Consider the following 18,711-nt stretch of genomic DNA (forward strand, 5'->3'; position numbering starts at 1 on the left):
ACTATAACCTTACCAGGACGCCAAATGTCACTTTGTACTACAATACTTGGAAAGACTGTAGACGCATGATTTCCAGAAAAACAAGAAAATATTAATAATAAAAATAATGACAAAGATGTCATGATAAATTTGAATACATTTACATTCACACTAAATACATTTTCACATTACAATTAAAATAGACAATGTGTATCATACAGTATGTAACTGCAAAATGATGTAAACATACAAAACAAAAATAGGGAGTGACAGCTTGTCAAACGTCATTGACTAAGATCCACCCTCGCTGTCTCTTTTACCTCCTCCAAAGCTTTAGCTTAGCCAGTCACAAAAGGCCATGTTTACCTGAACTTCCCTCCAATCTTTCACCTGTATTGACCAGTGTCCTGACCCAGCTGACAGTGTTTACTCAAGCCCATAGTCTGTCTCTTTGCTTTCTCCTCCAGTGAAGCTCTCCAGCACATGTGCCCAGCGATGATGTGCTCCCTGAGGAGGTCACATACTTGGGCCACCCAGCAAGAAACACATCACCTGGTAATAAGAGCTCTGATGAGCCACAGCTGGACGATCTTCTCCTCAAGAGGCAATTCGCTGTGTAATATGCCAATTCTAGCATTGTAAACATTTCCAGGTCTGGTGTATGGAAATCATTTTACTAGCAGCTATTGTTAGAGATCAAACTGAGATAATGAAAGTTATTAAAGTTGGCATAAAATAAAAATTCACCAGACTTATACAGGCTTATGACGTGTATTTAGGACTTCTCTAATCATTTAGACTGCTTAAATTACAAGATGAATGTTTACTGGACTGAAGCTCTGCTCATCTGCTATATATATATATATATATATATATATATATATATATATATATATATATATATATATATATATATATATATATATATTTTTTTTTTTTTTTTTTTTTTTTTTTCTCAGATAAAAACATTATATGTTTGCCCTGTAATGAAAACTACAGAGCTTGGATCATAAAAATATAATCAAAAGACATGTTATTGAAACAACTGATTTTAATAAGTAGTTTTCTATACAATTATAAATATCTCATTGTTTTCCATTACAATAATTATTTAATCTTACTTTGTGGCCAAATGACAACAACTGCACCAAGCTGCATATTTTTGCTTTGAATAAATTTAGGCATTTTACCTCTTCAAATGTGGGCTCCATATTATGGGCCATAAAAACCTGATGTATGAAACATAATACAATATATAAAACACACAAATTGTTTAGATATAAATATTTTGTCTAAAGGTTAAATAAACTGTTCCATTTAAAATCGTTTTTTTCGGTTTTTTTTTTAATGTTATTTCATTTTTAAGTGTTTAAGTTGTTAAATTTATAATGTTTATAATTAATAAAAATAAAATAAATAATTAAATATGTTGGTCTTGCTGGACATTGAAATGTAGCCTATGTTTTTTCACTCCCGTGATATGATTTCCATAGTTTAAAAAGTAGGCTACTTAATATCTTTCATGGCTGATTTTCATATTTTAAGACTGAAAGTCTGTGGAAGGGTGAAAACATACTGTACGTCAGTTTTAATGTGACCACATAAACACAAAATGTTGCCCCTCAAATCCCTCATGAAAGTACCCAAAGTTGAGGAACTATAAGTTTTGGATAAATCAAAATAATCTAACATAAATATCCCCATATTATCTACCCGTCCTGTAAATCTACTATTAAATTAAGAAACATATAACTTTGAGTGTGATTTTGAAGTTTCTGACTTTTCTCCTAAATGAAATAAAACAATATCGCCTAGTATAAATCTATACACCAATATGTTTCCTGCTTTGTTAAAGAATATGATATATCAGTTACCTACATTACACAAAGAGTTTAGTGCTAGAAATGTATCTGAGGAGTTGCGTCTTAATCAGGCTGTTATTTGAGAGGCGCTATGCCTTTAAGAGTTTCCGAGCGAGCGCTGCCTGCGAAACTTCGGGAGGCCGTTGGACTGCTGCACTTTGGATAACGAAGGAAGTGACGAATCCGCAATACTAGGAGAGAGAGAGAAAAAAAACCCCAGAGGAGAAAAACAGAAACTAAAGTCAGCGTGAAGCGCACTGTACTGAATGAAGGCGAGCGTCAGAGGCATGAGCACGAGTCTGCAGAAGCTCCCGAATCAAAGTTCCCTCAATGAGAGACGCGACACGAGTGCAAACACCAGATTGATCCGTGCGTGACGCGGCTCTCCTAAATGATTATTTATCAAACGTGAACAGCCTCTAGACCTGTTTTAAAGGACTTTATGAATTCTTTTGAATATCCAGCTTCCAAAAAATATGGATGAAGCAGTAAAAGTGGAGCCGCTGTGATGTTTTGAGGAGATCTATGTGAAGAGTCTCGTGGAATGAGTCGAACCGCATCTGCGACTGTTATTCCCGTGGATTCTCCTTCTGAGCTCGCACTTTGAGTTTTAGGATTATCTGGAATGTTTGCGAGGTGGATTTCGCCGGGTTCAGGTCGTTTAACTCTTTTGCTTTGGCTGCTTACGGTGTCAGCAACCCTCGGGTCCGCTTCAGAGTTGAAGGTGAGGGTTCGTTTGGCCGATGGACAGATCACAGATGAACTTCTGGAGGCGGACAGTGAGAGAGACTCCATCACTGTGGAGTTTAAACAGGGAGATGGCACTCTTATAACTTTTGTGGCCGATTTCAAGCAGGTAAGTTAAATATTGTGGCCAGGATGAATGTTTGTGGTGGTTTAATCTGATTGTCACATGATATCACACAGGTGTGTTGAAATACAATACATTTCTTGACTTTTTTTCTCCTTTCATTTTCATTCATAGCGGATGAATTATTTGTTGATTAGTCTGAATGTCAGTTCACGCATTTCATTTGTACAGTTTTACTCTTAAACAGTTCTAAGTGATTTTACAGATGCTCAGTTACTTCCAGAATAAGCAGTATATATTCTGCGTGTTTAAACTGAATGATCTTAAAACGATATTAAGAATCAGAAGTTATTATTGTGTTTTGGAATTTCACAAATTTCACAAACCTTTTGGAATTTTTACATACAGTTGCATTTATATTAATTGAATTGTTTGCGAGGTGGATATATATATAATTGTCTTAAAATGATATCAAGAATCAGAAGTTGTTTCATAAAACTTTTGTCTTTTTTTATACAGTTTCATTTAATTATTTAGAAGGCTGACTCTAATCCAAAGCAAAGTACAAGGCATTCAATGTATCTTCTCAAAACCCATGTGATTTGAATGATTTTACCTACATTTCTAGCTTGACTACATTTCTTTTTTCATTTACCAGATCATTTACAGTGATAAAGCCTGAAATATTGGGGATTAAACTTGTAATTTGAGAAGTGGTTACTTTTCCTTCCTTATACCATTATAATCAGTGCATTTGTGTTAAATCATCCACATTAGCACTGAACGTCTGACCTGAGGTCAGATTCTTTCATCGGTGATCATACCATCAGGATTAGCAGTGGCACTGTCACTGCCCTCATCTGCCTCAGTTCTGTCACGTCAGCAGCCCTCTGCCCTCTCGCGTCCCCTGATCCTGCACAGATGTGGTCAGTGTGGGGGTTTGGATCACATTTGGGAAGGCTTGAACTTTTCCTTTCCTCTTTTTATCAGTTCCACTGGCAAGCCTGTCTCCATTCTTCTCACATGTGTTTCTCATCTCGAGTTTCCCCTGTATCTCAGGGATTTATGGAAAGTTGAATTAACGATGACTTCCAGCTGGATTTACTGCACTCTGCACTGCAAAGGCTTTAACGGGGATGGAGGAAGACAGCTACTCATTCATTAGAAATATTACTGAATGAAGTATGGTTTTGCTGGCATCCGCCTAATCAGGTGCTAAGTGAACCCTCTGGATTTGATCTCCATAGCAGAAGTATTTTTCTTTTGTTATCTTTTTTACTCATTTCTTTTACATAAGCATTTGATGACAGATTTGGCACAGCACAGCTCTTAATTTATCTTTCATTTATCAAAGCTGCCTGTGATTTCTTCACATCAGAAAATATTAGTTTTCTGGAATTAACATGGGTGAAATGCCAACCATGGCAATATTTTAGACCAGATTCAGCCAATATTGATATTTTGTCTTTTAAATGTCACCGTTAAAGAGAGAAATTCAAGAAGAGAGAAAGTTTTTCCTCCTGTTAAAGGTTTTAAAGAAGTCCCATAAAGTTTCCTCATCTCTGCACAAATTATATAGCAAGGTGTTGTTCTGTCACCATTCAGTTCCAGTTTCAATAATATCTAGAAGGAAAATGTCAGTGGTTGTGGCAATTTTTTTTTTTTGCATACATTTTCATAATATAAAAAACGGGTATATCTGACTCAATCCGAGAAAAGACTAGCATTTTTCCAGTTTGTGTGGGAAACGTGTGGACTGTTTGAGATTCTTCAGCCATTTGTCTGCTTCAGCTTCATTTCGGGGCTGCAGGAATTCCAGTAACCAATCACAATCCAGCAGTGACTGTTTGGTGGAAGAGAAACCATGTGTTATCATGAATCTTTCATCTCCAACTCAAGCTCTTCTCTTAAACTGTTCCATTGTTTTTCTAGTGGTATTGTGTTACTCAGCGCTCTGCCTCTGCCCATCGGCAGCATAGACAGCAGTGAAGATGAATTCATCTCAGCTTGCATCCTCTGCCAACTGAGGAGCAGAGCGGTCTGCTTTTATGCTCATCTCACTATTGGGATATCTGTGACCTGCTTGGACTCAGTCCAACTCTCCTCTTTGCTTTGAAATGTTATCGGCACGTAACTTTTGGGCTTGCTGGAAACTTCATTATATTAGATTCAACTTTAGGGCAATCATTTATTGTTGCTTGTGGCAAGATGTGTTTCGTTGGCTTTGGTATGAGAAACCCATAAGTTCAGTGGCATTTTGAACTTGTTTCGCTTTTCAATTTGTCATTTTGTCACTTGTGGGAACTTGTCTGTCTTTTATGTCCCAGTGTGTTTGGATGCTATCCAGGTGCGTGAACCTGCCCAGTCTAACCTGTTTCGGAAGGTCCCGCTAGTCTGAGTCATGTGAGATGGATGTGACCTTAACCACACACCGCACAGGCTTGAACAACCTCTCTCATGAAGCGTTATGACACAAATGGATGTTTAAAAGATTAATGTGAAGATGAATGACAGACCACACCCGTTGTGTAGACTTTGCTGTTTTACATTACAGTAAAGGAACTAAGAAATTGCATGACTGGTGAGATATAAATATTGCATTGCAAAGTGCTGTATTTAGAGGTGGTTTGTGTCAGAATGCAGAAATGGCAAAATTTACCTTTGAAATCACTTGTAAAATTTGATTTTTTTTTCCCACTACACAAAATCGGCTGCTTGCAGTATTCAAAACGGTGTGCATTGTCTCTAACTAGTTTCAGATAAATACAGGTTGAATAAAAATGTTCATGCAAGTGTGTGGGCAACAGGCAGGCCATCTCTGGCGGCCCCTTGGCTACAAGCTGATGTCTTTATTCAGTGCAGAATAAGGCAGATGTTGACCCTTTGAATGCTGCTGAGTAGGAAGAGGCCTCTTTTACCCACAGAGAGAGTGGCACACAGTTATGCAAAATGCTTTGAACTATTCAAGTCAGTTGATCCAGAGGACATTTGCGCAGCGAGCAACTGAAATATGCTGATTTTTAATCATACTTTTCTTGAACCTCCAAGCACAGCAGTCCTTTAATTTGTGTGTGTTGCAATTTGGTAAAACTCTTGATTGCAGAGCACAAATTATTCAAAAAATCCCCGTGTGAACTCAAAATGGACTGTCTTCATGTTTCAAAAATTGTCACAAGCAAATGGCTGTTTGATTGCTCAAGATTGCTTTCATTGTATCTTTGCAGCACATAGTGTACTTAATCAACATGGTAGATCTTCCTCAGTCACTGGATTTGTAGATATGAAGCATACACAGATTTACACTTTTCAGTGGCAGAAGAATGGAGACCATAGATATTTGTAGTAATTGTGCATTGTAATTTTTGTTTTGTAACTTAATGCAAGCAATATTCTATATTCAACTTCTAAATGAGCTTCTGATGGCAAATTGATGACTTAGGAAAAAGAGAGAATGTGAACATTGCAATAGATGTTTTACCTATTATTTTATTTTATATTTTATTTTGTTTCATTTTATTTTTTATATTTTATTTTATGTTTTATTTTATTTGATATTTTTAATTTTATTTGATATTTTATTTTTAATCACTATTGAGGCATCAATTGCTCTTTAATCCTGTAATTGTATTTCCTAATAAAGATACTGGCCAGCTCACCAAATCTCTTGCATAGGAACTTGGTGAATGCTTTTGGACCCTGAAGGTATATGAAGAGCATTTTACTACTCATAATTCAGTCACTATATAGCCGGATATAGTTTTCATTGTTAAACATGCTTTATCATTATTAAGGATTAGCTGTTTCCTTAAAGCCCCTCCAAAATGGCATGTCTTAACAGCCACAAGAGAATGAATAACCGCTGATCTGGTTGATTCATTGCTTTATGAATCAAGCCTTGGGTTACATCAGATCTTGTGGAGTCCAACTTCCCACTGAAATGCATTGTATAACCCAGGGTAACATTTTTGTTTTCTTGATGAGGCATATCTTTATAGAAATGAGATTTACTTCCCCTTTTAGTTCACAGGAACAGCATGAATCCTCCCTGGTGCGTTAGGGTCTTGTCTTTTCTTCTCCCACACTCTGACGTCTCCCTCCGGGTCTTGTGCAATACATGTACCTTTGTCTTGGTATGTTGTGTTGAAATATTGGCATAACTGTTGTAAAGAGGCATCAGGTTTAAGATCTTGATTTATTATTGAACACATGAGCCTTTGTGCCAAATCAAGATGTTTTGTTAGTTATGAGATGGTTGTGGAAGGAGTTAACAGCCCATAGGAGGTACCGCCGTGATCCTGACTAGAGCAGATGAGCATATATCAGTGACTGTAAAGCACAATCAGACAGCTGTAACAGGACAAAAACGTCCCTGCCATCCCGCAAGAGCTCAAGTTAGCCACATGCCAAATGGGAGTCAAAGGTCACCCGTTGACAGCTCTGTGGAAGCAATGGCCTTCCATTACCATTAGAGCCCAGTGCCTCTATTTTTGCCATGCTGTTTGGTTTTTGGTGTCTTATTCAGAGGAAATCTAATTTAAGATGTTACCAAAACAGAATTGCGTCGACTTTTATTTAGCGCAATACATGTTATGTTTTTGTTCTTAGGTGTGTAAGACCTCAAATTCCTTTTGTATTTATTAAGCACAGCTCAAGCATTTCTCCCACGCTCTGTCTTTTGTCCGAGGTTGCTGTTCATCAGAGCGAAAGGTTAAATACTGGCATGCACCTTAGCCTTTTCACCAGCCTTCTTAGGAAACCAATTAAACATCTCTGCCGTCACAGAAGGAGCTATAATCTAGTTAAGGGAAATTCTAGACAATAGCGTTTACGTAATTTCTTCTCAAAGAGGAACCACGTTTACAATAAACATTAAGCATACCTGATTCTTCTGGATTATGTCTGCATGCCTTGTTATTTTTTTGTATTAGTCTTGAAACTTTCCCCCGGTTACCTATAACTGCTCTGGGTGTTTGGTTATTTGTAATGCCTCATAACCGTTCAATCTTTGACGTCTTGCCAATCTGGAATTTTGTTTCACAAGGGAAATTTCAAAGCATGCAGACCTGCATACTGACTCAATTACTTCAGTCTAGTGATATGGCTTGAAGGAAAAGTTCACCTGAAAATTAAAATTGTCACTCTTTACTCACCCTCATGTCATTCCAAACCTGTAAGACGTTCTTTCTTCTGTGGAACATAAAAGATAGTTTGAAGAATGTTTCAACTGTTTTCTGTCAATACAATGAAAGTCAGTGGATTGCAGAACAACTTTGGAGTCCATTGACTTTCATTGAGTGGACAAAAAACATGAAGACATCTCAGGTTTGTCATAACATAAGTCGTGCAGGTTTGGAACAACATGAGGATAAGTAAGTGACTTTAGCTAGGAAGGCCGGAAACATACTTTACGCATATCAATGCTTGGCGAACATGCATTTGTATGTATTTATGTGGTAGTAAAATAAACTCAAGGGGGCTTTAGAGTGACCTTCAAATGTATATGCCAGTAAACCAAATGTGTTGTTACTTAAGTAGCAGCTATAAACATGTCGACGGTTGAATGTGTGCTGTTATATTTACTAAACTGTTGCTCCTCCATGACGCTAATAAAACTGACTGTTGAAAAGAAGAGCATTTATGTTAACATGCCATATATCATGATAATGAATATGCAGAATATTGTTATCGTGGGCACTTCAAAATACCATAAATAATTATTTATTACAAATTATTCAGAATTTTGAATGCATTTTAAGAATACCCATCAACTGGTCACAATGCACAACACTCCTGTATGCTGCGTGAAAGACCCGTGCGCACTCTGATGTAAACTAGCACGGATGAGAAACGCATGGTAGAGTGCGTTAGAGGAGTTCGGTTTATGAAAGCATGTTAGAGTGAGTTGGAGACTTAATAGGTAGAATTATTTTCAAACTTTTTTACATTTTAATCTGGACTACAACATGCCTAGATGTTTGAAAATGCTTCGATTCTTTAGCCTATTGTTCGGTCACACTTTACATTATGGCTTCATTAGTTGACATTAGTTAACTGCCAAGTAAAAATTCTTCTAAAATGTTCATTAATCGTGATTATACCATATACCATGATAAAATCTTTAGCAATTAATCGCAACATGAAAATTTGATACCGGCATATCCCTACTTTTGACGCATTATGAATTATGTTCAGATAGATTTCAAATATACAGTATGACGTGTGAAATCTTGCATTCACATATATATGCATGGATTGGGCCTTAGAGTAATTAGTTAGATTATTAGTAATTAGATCTTAAGTCCTTCATCTAATCAGATTCATCCATAGATCTGTCTATAGTTAACTCACATTTTGAATATGGTAATGCAAATGTTAATAATGCATGTGATGTGAAATTTTTAAATATACCAACTTGTTTTTTTTTTTTCATTTCTCTTGTGTATCTGTTGTGCAGTACAAAGTTTTTTGATGTCAACATGTGCATTATATTGCAACCACGCATCTTAAGCAATTCTACTTAAGGCCCCTTGGGTAGATGTTATTCCTGCCAGTTGTCACAATGGAAAGCAGCACTTTGCAAACATAAAACAAACATCTTTAATGTGGCAAAACAAAGAGCATTTCATTGACATGGTTTATAAAATCATTCATCAGTGTCACTGAATAGTACTGGCAGAATTAACAAAAATACATTCTATCACGTCTTTCCTAGATGCTAGTCTCTGGAGATGAATTGAGAGAGTGTTTTATGTTTTAGAGACACAATCAAACATGAAGTTGGAAGGCTAGTCTTATATAAACTACCACGAATTCAGATCCAAACAACAATCACTTAGATACAAGTTCCAAAACTTTAGCACAAAATAAAGCAATAATCCATGGGAAAGCTTGAGTCTTTTTATGTTGGCTTTAGTTAGACTAACAGTAAAAGTTTGGAATAATTATTATTGTTATTTTTTTATCAAGATTTTTGAAAGAGGTCTCTTATGCACACTGAGGCTGTTGATCAAATTGATCAAAAGAGACAGTAAAGCCATAATGATACCAAAAATTATTTTCTATTACAAAATAAATGCTGTTCTTTAGAACATTCTAGTCATCAGAGAGTTCTAAAAAGTATATCAGTTTGAACAAAAAATTTAAAGCAGCAAACAGGGGTCGACCAATTATCGGTCTGGCCGATATTAAGCATTTTTATGGTTATCGATATCGGTAATTTTCACAGCTGATTTGCCAATAAAATTATTTAAAAGCATTTAAAGAAAGTTTTTGTCAGAGCTAGGGGTGTGACGGTTAGTATATAACCGTGAGACCGGCGGTTATAGTTGAACACCGTCATTAGAACTCTATAAATGCCAAAACCGTGTCATTAAAATATTTTTTACAAACATTTTTTTTTCAAAAATTATTTTAATTTTTTTAGATAGGATCATAAGATGCGCAATATATCGGGAGACATGGTTTTTACCACTTAATGAAGTTTTGTAAAATCGTCAGACATGATATTTACCACTTCATTAAATTTTGCTTTGTAGAAAACCTTTTCTTAAAAACAAATTTCGTTTTTTTGTACAAATTTTATCTTAATTTTAATAAATGTTTCATCAACCAATTGCATGTATTTTTTTAATAAATAAAAAGCAAATATAGCAGACAATGATAACCGTGACATGGAAGCGCCAGCGCGCCGCGTTCACTTGCACTGCACTGTGAACTAGAGCGCATCTCATCGTAAATGAAACTCAGTGTAGGCCTATGCCTCATACATTAGCATTAAATATCTTTGCTGCATCCTTTCTAGAACAGACAAGTGCTTTTTTTTTTTTTTTGCGTCAGCAAAGCATTGCATCGTCCATAGACCACAAAACAATCAGCGGATGGCGGGCGGGTGCGGCTTTGAAATTTGCTCAAAAAAACGTTGGCGCGGATGATGAGTTTTGTGATGTGGTTGCGGATGAAATAATACCCCATCTGCGTATCTCTATCGATAACAACATTTAACACTACACAAATATTAATTAAATTTTTTTAATTTAGGCGATTAATTTCCCATAGTGACATAGGACTGAGGTGCCGGATCCAATAAAAAATGTTCCGGATCCAACGTCGGAGGTGATGGAACATGTTCCGGCTCAAATTAAAACTTTGTGAAGAAAGGGTAAAAACCGATGGATCTCGTTGCGAAAAAAAAAAAAAAAATGTTACATCGCCTATATGGGCACATTTCGGGTTTAAACCAGATGGCAACGGAAAACCAGAAAATCTGTGTGCAGAATGTGTGGAAAAACGGTATTTGTTACAAGTAGCCTACTTTTTTAAAAGGTTTTGTTTACTGTGTGTGATTTATTTAAAACAAAGCACGTTCATTGCAAAATTTTTTTGTTTTTTTGTTAAGGATTTGTTCACTGTGTGTGATTCATTTAATGGAAAGCACATTCATTTAAATATAAAAATAGGGGATATGTGCACAATTACATAGCCAATATCAAATGATATCAATATATATATATTTTTTAAATCATCAATATTGGCTGATACCAAGTCAAGTCACCTTGATTTATATAGCGCTTTATACAATACAGATTGTGTATGCAATCCCCCCCCCACCCCGACGGTTATGTTATAAACCGTCACATTTGACTCACGTCATAACCGTCATCACCAATTCTGAAACCGGCACACCCCTAGTCAGAGCCCTTGTTATTCTTAATTTTGACATTAATTTTAAGTTTTACACCAGCCAATGGTTGCTGAAATGTGAGGGGTGTACTCACTTTTGTGAGATACTGTATAATGGTTATCGGTCTACTTGATGCGTAATAATCGGTATTTGCATCGACCCGGAAAATCACATAATATGTTGTAAAATCACATAATGATATTATCGGTCCACCCCTAGTTCTCAACATTGGAAATAATAAGAACCAAATCAGCATAGAATGATTTAATGATTTTTGGATGTTGTTGTGAAGAATAAAGTAATGGCTGCTGAAAATTCTGATTGTGTTAGTGTTTTTGACCAATTAAATGAAGCACTGGTAAGTAAAAGAGACCCCCCCCCACATTCAGTGCAAGTCAATGGGAACCAATATTGCTTTGGACTCCACAGAATTTCATTGCATGGACAAACAGTTGAATCATCTTTCAAAATATCTTTGGTGCAGTCAACCTTTCATCTATGACTTTGTTCTTGATAATGAATAAACATTGTATATCTGAAGTGAATTTTATGGCATGAGCGCCGTTTGGAGCTGACAGTGAAAGCAGTGCCAAGTTTCGTGGCAGTGCTACAGTCAGACGTCAGCATAGTCCAAACAAACATGCTGTGATCCTGCAGCAAAAAGCAGGACCAGGAGCAGAAGCTAGTGTTTGCTTTGACTTTAGAGATGCCATATATTTCTTCAGGACTGTCAAAATAAACTTTTCAGCACTAAGATTTATGTTCAGCCTCTAATCTGGGCATTTGGTAGACCTGCTGAAGGTGGGCGAACGAATGAAAAACTGAGCCCAGGATCAAGCTGACTGAAGTATTTACTTGCTAACCTGGCTTAGACATGTTCCTGCATGGAAGGGGTCAAACAGAGAATTGTAACGAGACCCCAGGGGAAAGCGAAAGAGATACTCACCACAGATAAGGAAAGAGGAAATGGCCAAGCAATGAAGATAAAGCGTAGTTGTAAAGAGAAATCAATGATTGAGCTACTGATATCAACTCGGCTCGCGTCAGCAGATATGAGTGGTCTACCTGTGCAGTGTCAGTTTGCTGGGTTTCTCCCTGTTGTCATCGAGGTGTTTGCAGAGCAGTGACGCCAACACTTCCCTGTAATTAAACAGTGCCTAGAGCAGTTCCCCCACCAACGCCCCCTTCTCAAACCAAACCGCCTTTCTGCCGGCTGGGAGGTCCTTCTAGTGCCGGAGCTTGAAATAACAACGGCCTGCTCACTCCTCCCCCTTGTGTTTGCTGATTGTTCTGTCCCCCATGCGGTAATTCTAGCAGGTCTGTCTCCTCCGCCAGTCTAATTACCTTCCTGCTGCTTCCTCCTCGGAAGAGCTTCCATGCAGAACGGTTCTTAATTAGCACTATAGTTTTGAGTTACATTAACTTAGCATCATTTCATGTACTGAGACTGGGGTCTGTGTACTTGCTATGTTTTTATGTTGTAGTGTCTGTTGTGAACACAAATGCTAGTAGATAGTATTTGAACCACTTACTGATATTTTTCCACAAAAAGTATTATTTTGTGATTAAAGATCTAACCGAGGACACAATGAATTAGCTTAAGCATTGTAAACAAAACGTTACTTCATTTACAATAAAAAAGTAATATTATGAAATATGATTCATATTTAAAATGTTTTCTGTTATTATTATTATTGATGTTGATAACATTTCTTGTTATTATCAATGTTGAACACAGTTGTGCTGCTTTTTTGTTTTTGTTAAAATGCTTATTTTTTTTTCTAAATTCTTTGAATAGAAAGTTTAAAAGAATAGCATTTATTTGATATATATATGTATGTGTGTGTGTGTGTGTATGTATGTTTTTGGCCTTTTAACTTAATAGACAAATCTAAATGGTTAAAGAAATGCAGTTTAAATGTAGCATTAAAAAACACTTATTATTTGTTATTTATTTAACTACCTTTTGAAAACCGTTTTGTTTGAAACTTTTTATCAGGATTCTTTGACGAATAAAAATTTTAGAAGAACAGCGTTCATTTGACAGTCCTTGCTGAATAAGGACTTTATTCATCCTTGCTGAATAAAAGTATTGCTTTTCTTGAAAAATATTATTAACTATTTTTTTTGTATTTATTTGTCAGTTCATTAAGTGATTTATTTTTACTTTTTAATATTATTTTAAGTGCCATTCCTAATCGTCCACAGAAAAGCAGGTAATTTAATTAAAACATTTTGCCAAGTTTGCGCAAGAAAAACAGACATGTTTCATTTGGATTGGATAGCAATTTGTCTGCGGAACTGAATTTACACCTTTGGGCAAAACTTTACAGATAAGATCATTGCTATTCAAATAGAATGTTCGAGGAAGTGAACGATTCTTGGCTGTCTATCTGCCACGAGTTCAGTGAGACTGCTGCTCTTTGAGTTTGGGGGTGACCAGCTCTGGAAACCAGATGGAAGATTCTAGAAAGTGGGTGAGATGAGAGCTCCAGAGCAAACAATGACAGCTTGGGCTTGTTTATTTGGATTGTCTGAGAAAACCTCCTACTTTGCGAGCGAAACCCTGAAAGCTTGCTCCCTTCTGTCGGCTCAGTGCTCAAGGGCTTACTGTGAAAAACAAGAGGAGGAGGAGGGAGTGAGGAGAATGTGTGTGTCTTCTGCTGGCAGAGTCATGGGGATGCCAGAGCAAGGAGAAACTGATGAATGGGTAGACAGGTCCACGGCCTTGCTTTCTTCTCTGGGGTTTCCCATAATGCCTTTACATGGAAGTCTTTATAGGCACAGGGGTGCTGCCAGATATCTGGTCTGGTTGCTAACAGCAACTTAATGATGTGCTGAAATATACAGTGTCTCTGTGTTGTTCTGGGCTGGAACGCTATAAAATCTTCTAATGAGGGGCTGACTGTAAACTTGAAGGTCGACGGCTGACTTTCATATGCTAAAAAGCGAGAATTCAGGAGCCAGAATGAAACAAATTGATTGGTATTTGATGCCATATGCCATCTACTCCAATTTTCAGTGTCACTCGATCCTTTAGAAATCATTTTATTGTATTAGATGCAGATTTGATGCTCAAGAAACATTTCTTATTATCAATGTTGAAAACAGTTGTGCTGCTTAATATTTTGGAAGAAAGTGTGATTGCTAAATTTCAGCTTTGCCATCACAGAAAAACAAATAATGCAAAAAATATTTAACATGCAAATTTTAGTACTGTTTTTACTGAATTTTAATTTGAATAAAAGCTTGTTTCTTTTTTGTGATCAACTTTTTTTTATTTGCATTTTATTTGTAACAAAACAACATCCATTCAAACAAACCAAACAGGGAAGGAGGAGCAACAGATTTTAAAATCTAAAAAAAAAAAGCTTATTTCTGTTTTTTTTTTTTTTTAAAGATTACTTTTAAATTACTTCAATTCACTTTTGACCGCTAGTGCATTTCTTAAGGAGTGGCACAGTTGAAAGATGACTACATGTTTTTCTTCGCAGGATGTGAAGATCTTCCGGGCGCTGATCCTGGGAGAGCTGGAGAGAGGGCAGAGCCAGTACCAGGCGCTCTGCTTCATCACACGGCTCAACCACAATGAGATCATCCCCAGCGAGTCCATGGCCAGACTCCGACAGGTCAGTCCATTGCTCCCAGACTCCCTCAGAGGCTGATGACTGTCACTGGGGTGAAAACAAGCAGATGCTGGGTGTTAGAGTTGAGCCCATGGGTTAGCTGTGTTGCGTAGGAGTGTGATGTTTTAAATGGGAGATCTCAGAGGAACAAGGCTGTAAAAGGCCTTTGATGAGCAGTTCCTGGGAGGGCGGCCAAGGTCTTAGATGTGTGAATATGAATGAAAGGTGTGACAAAAGACTGGAAACATCTAGCTTTAAAGAATGACAGGACTAATACTAAAATTTTCCTTTTTGTATTACAGAAAAATCCCCAGGCCATCCGCACAGCGGAAGAGAAGAGAAACACGGAGATGCTCAGCATGAACGTAGCAGTTAATTTGACACGGACGTGGCAGCTGAGCGCCCACATCCACAACATGTGCAGCGTCGCCCGCGAGGCCGTGTACACGCGTGAGGCTGATGTCAGACACTGGCTGGACAGAGGCAAGCATGCTTACTGCGTCCCTTAATTACACCCTACCAAACCCAGCACACTTAAATATATCGCTGACATAGTGCACTTCACTTATTAACCCTCTGTAGCCTGATGTATGAAATAATAGTCGGACAAATCACTTGAAGTCCACAAGAACCTTTAGACAAAATATGTAAAAAGTAAATTCAGTATAATTTCAAGAATGCACACTGTAGATCATGTATTATTTGACACATCAGGTTTTAATGGTGAATTAAAGATACCAACAATTGTAAGTGTATTTTCATGATTGAAATTATAGGCTTTGAAACATTGATTAAATTCTGCATTAGGTTCTGTAAGTTTTGATGCCAAGAAAGGATGAAACCAGGTTATAAATATAAATGTGTATAAATATATTTTAAATGTGTTTATATATTTTATATGTAAATATGTATTTGTATACATGTATGAATAATATTGAACCTTTAGCATAGAGACCAAAATTTCACTATTAACTAGTTGCTTTTTAGCATGCCTATTATTAATGTATTGGCTGTTTATTAATACTTATAAAGCATCATATTCTACATCCCTAATCCTTCCCAATACCTACCTTATTAACTATTAATAAACAGTAAATTAGGAGTTTGAGGCAAAAGTTGTAGTTAATGATTTGTAAATGGCAAGAATTGGACCTTGAAAAAAAGTGTGAGCAACTTTTCAATACAAAAATTATGTTTGTATAATATAAATATATATTTTATATATACATATAAAAAGAAGTTATGTGATTTTAATAATTTAAGAGCAGACTAAAAATATTTCATATAAAATATATAACAAATATATAAATGATATTAGTAAGAATAAAATAAATGATGCATCAAGAACATTTTTTTGATGAAAAGTGATGTGGTTTTTAATAATTGTGGAGTAATTGTAATATATAACCTCTGTCTCTCTATATCTGTTATGTCTGTTATCATCATATAAAAATATAAATGAAATTATTATGAATAATTAAAATGAATTATGGTATCTCAAATATATAGTGAAAAGTAATGTGATTTTTCAATAATGATATAACTATATTTGTAAAATATTTATATTTTTAATTGATTTTATGGTTTGATTGAGTTAAATACTAATATTAAATAATGAGACACTTTACTTGAATTATCATGTTTAACTATCATTATATACATGGCGACAGTAAAACAATAATAAAAAAAAGCTTTTTCCAACTCTATTCCACATCAGTTTTAATGTAGTTAGACCCAGTACAGATGCATTACTGTTTTAATTGGAACACATCTGCATTTGTAACACCTCACTGACCTACATAGCTTGAAGCTTGATGATCGTTAACTATACTAAATGATTTTTTCTGATTCTTCAGGCATGGAGGGCTCCATGTTCGAGCCTCAAACCGTGGAGGTGCCAGGCCTGCAGAGCTGCGGGACAGTGAAGGACCTATGGCAGCCGTGCTCCTGTAGCTACAACCTCAGACTGGAATGGTACCCCTGCCTGCTGAAGTACTGCCGCAACAGAGACGTCTCCGGCAGGGGCAGCTCGTATAAATGCGGCATCAAGAGCTGCAGCAAAGGCTACCAGTTTACTTACTACGTGCCCCACAAACAGCTGTGCCTTTGGGAGGAAGAGACCTAGAACCACATATGATTCTGCAAAAACATATTTAATGTGACCTTCACCACCTCCAAGCCTTCAGACTTGTGCCTTATGCACAGAGCAGAAATGATGGGTGTGGATGGAGTGTGATTTGAGCAGTTTGCCACGTCTTTAAGCTGGTCAGTAGTTTTAAAGTCCTTCCTGCTCTTACCAGCACTATGGAATGGAGTTGAGTCTGGGACGAGCAACCTGTGAATAAGTCACTATATAACAAGATGTAATCATAAAATTAGCTGGATCTCGTCAGGTTGCCAATTTTCTTTTTTTCTGAAACTGGTATTATTTATTTTTCAATGGGATATGATTGAAGACACATAAGCACAGCGCACACGTTCAGAGAAAATGCCTTTTTTCCTCATTATTTTTAGTTTTATATTTTGACTGTTAGATTCAAAGCACTGTGGTGAACATACACATGCTTTGATTAATATTGGTGCGGACAGAAAATGCTATTAATCAATCAATCAATCAATCAATCATTCAACTTTTAATTCAGACCATGATTCAATCATGTGAATTATCTCCCCTCAAGTCTTAATGATGGGAATCTTTGGGAGTGTGTTTTCAATTTCATAAGAATGGACTTGTCTTTATTATTTTTGCACAACAGTATCATTTGGATCAATACAGTTTGAAGTATGGCCTCTGATTAGTTGGGAACATGCAACACTTCAAAAGTGACATGAGGAAACCAAAGTAAGTGTATGTTCTGAGGGATAGAAAGTACAGGCATCACCACAACTGTGCATCCAACACTGCCGTCTTCTGGTTTTGCAGCATTACTGTCACTCAGGCTCCTCCTATCAGTATGACCTCAGGACATCAGCAGAGCTGTGAAACCATCACAAATACAGATTTGTGTGACATCAGACGTACTATAAGAAATCACTTTTATTCAACAGGATCAAATGCGAGCCTGAGCGCTATCTTGAAGAAGAGAAACGGTTCTATTGTTTCACATTTCACTACATTCACCTTCACCTCACGACTCGCCTCTCTTAACACGTAAATGTTCGCGTTTAACATGATATATGTGATTCGGTTGACGTTCATGGTACTAAAATGTTTCTACCGATTTATTTAATTTGTTTCAGAGAGTTAAAGTGTTATGTTGAAAGTGTTTTCGAGATTACACCTCCCCAAACAACCGCCATTGTCTGGGATACAAGTGCCTTGGTGATTCAGTGTTTACTGATTCTTTTTAAAGATAAAGCTGGTATGAATAAAGTATCAAACACTATTTTCCTATGAAAATGAATATGAGCATAATATGAAGTCATTTTAAATAAAAGCTCCTTCAGCAAAGTGTCTTTTATAACCTGTGTCTTTTTTAAAGTTAGGAAAACAAAGTTGTTTTTAAATGCCTGCAACATTATGATGGCGTCAAACCACCTATATCTTTAACATTTTCTAAATACTTGAAGCATTTTATAATGTTTTGTTATACACTACCGTTTAAAGCGAAGTTTGAAATCCACTCCCGTGTCACCCTCTAGTGACCATACTTCGCACAAACACCGGCGGTAACTATGGATACGTTGTAACTTGTTGTGAAGGCTGCGGTCCGAACCAGCAGAGGTCGCCGTGCTGTAAGGATGCGTCTTTCT

At 36.6% G+C, this 18,711-nt stretch overlaps 1 protein-coding gene and 1 long non-coding RNA gene across 2 annotated transcripts; one reads left to right on the top strand and one right to left on the bottom strand.

Annotated features, from left to right (window-relative positions):
• The first annotated feature begins 1,957 nt into the window (after positions 1-1,957).
• Positions 1,958-18,409, top strand: oafa (OAF homolog a (Drosophila)). Its single transcript, XM_019073515.2, has 4 exons — positions 1,958-2,697; positions 14,827-14,961; positions 15,261-15,441; positions 16,815-18,409. Exons 1-4 carry the CDS (start codon positions 2,467-2,469, stop codon positions 17,081-17,083), a joined length of 816 nt encoding a protein of 271 aa, XP_018929060.1. The 5' UTR covers positions 1,958-2,466; the 3' UTR covers positions 17,084-18,409.
• Positions 17,701-18,685, bottom strand: LOC122139818. The gene is made up of 2 exons (XR_006156562.1): positions 18,557-18,685; positions 17,701-17,935 (listed from the first exon to the last, which is right to left on the bottom strand). It is a non-coding gene; the product is annotated as an uncharacterized LOC122139818 (long non-coding RNA).
• Positions 18,686-18,711: the final 26 nt, after the last annotated feature.

The sequence above is a fragment of the Cyprinus carpio genome, chromosome B15, assembly GCF_018340385.1.
Source record: "Cyprinus carpio isolate SPL01 chromosome B15, ASM1834038v1, whole genome shotgun sequence".
Lineage (NCBI taxonomy): Eukaryota > Metazoa > Chordata > Actinopteri > Cypriniformes > Cyprinidae > Cyprinus > Cyprinus carpio.

Coding starts and splice junctions, on each gene's coding strand:
- oafa (XM_019073515.2), top strand. CDS start 2,467: ATGTTTGCGAGGTGGATTTCGCCGGGTTCAGGTCGTTTAACTCTTTTG. Junction 14,962..15,260: donor CCATGGCCAGACTCCGACAG/GTCAGTCCATTG, acceptor TTTGTATTACAG/AAAAATCCCCAGGCCATCCG. Junction 15,442..16,814: donor CAGACACTGGCTGGACAGAG/GCAAGCATGCTT, acceptor CTGATTCTTCAG/GCATGGAGGGCTCCATGTTC.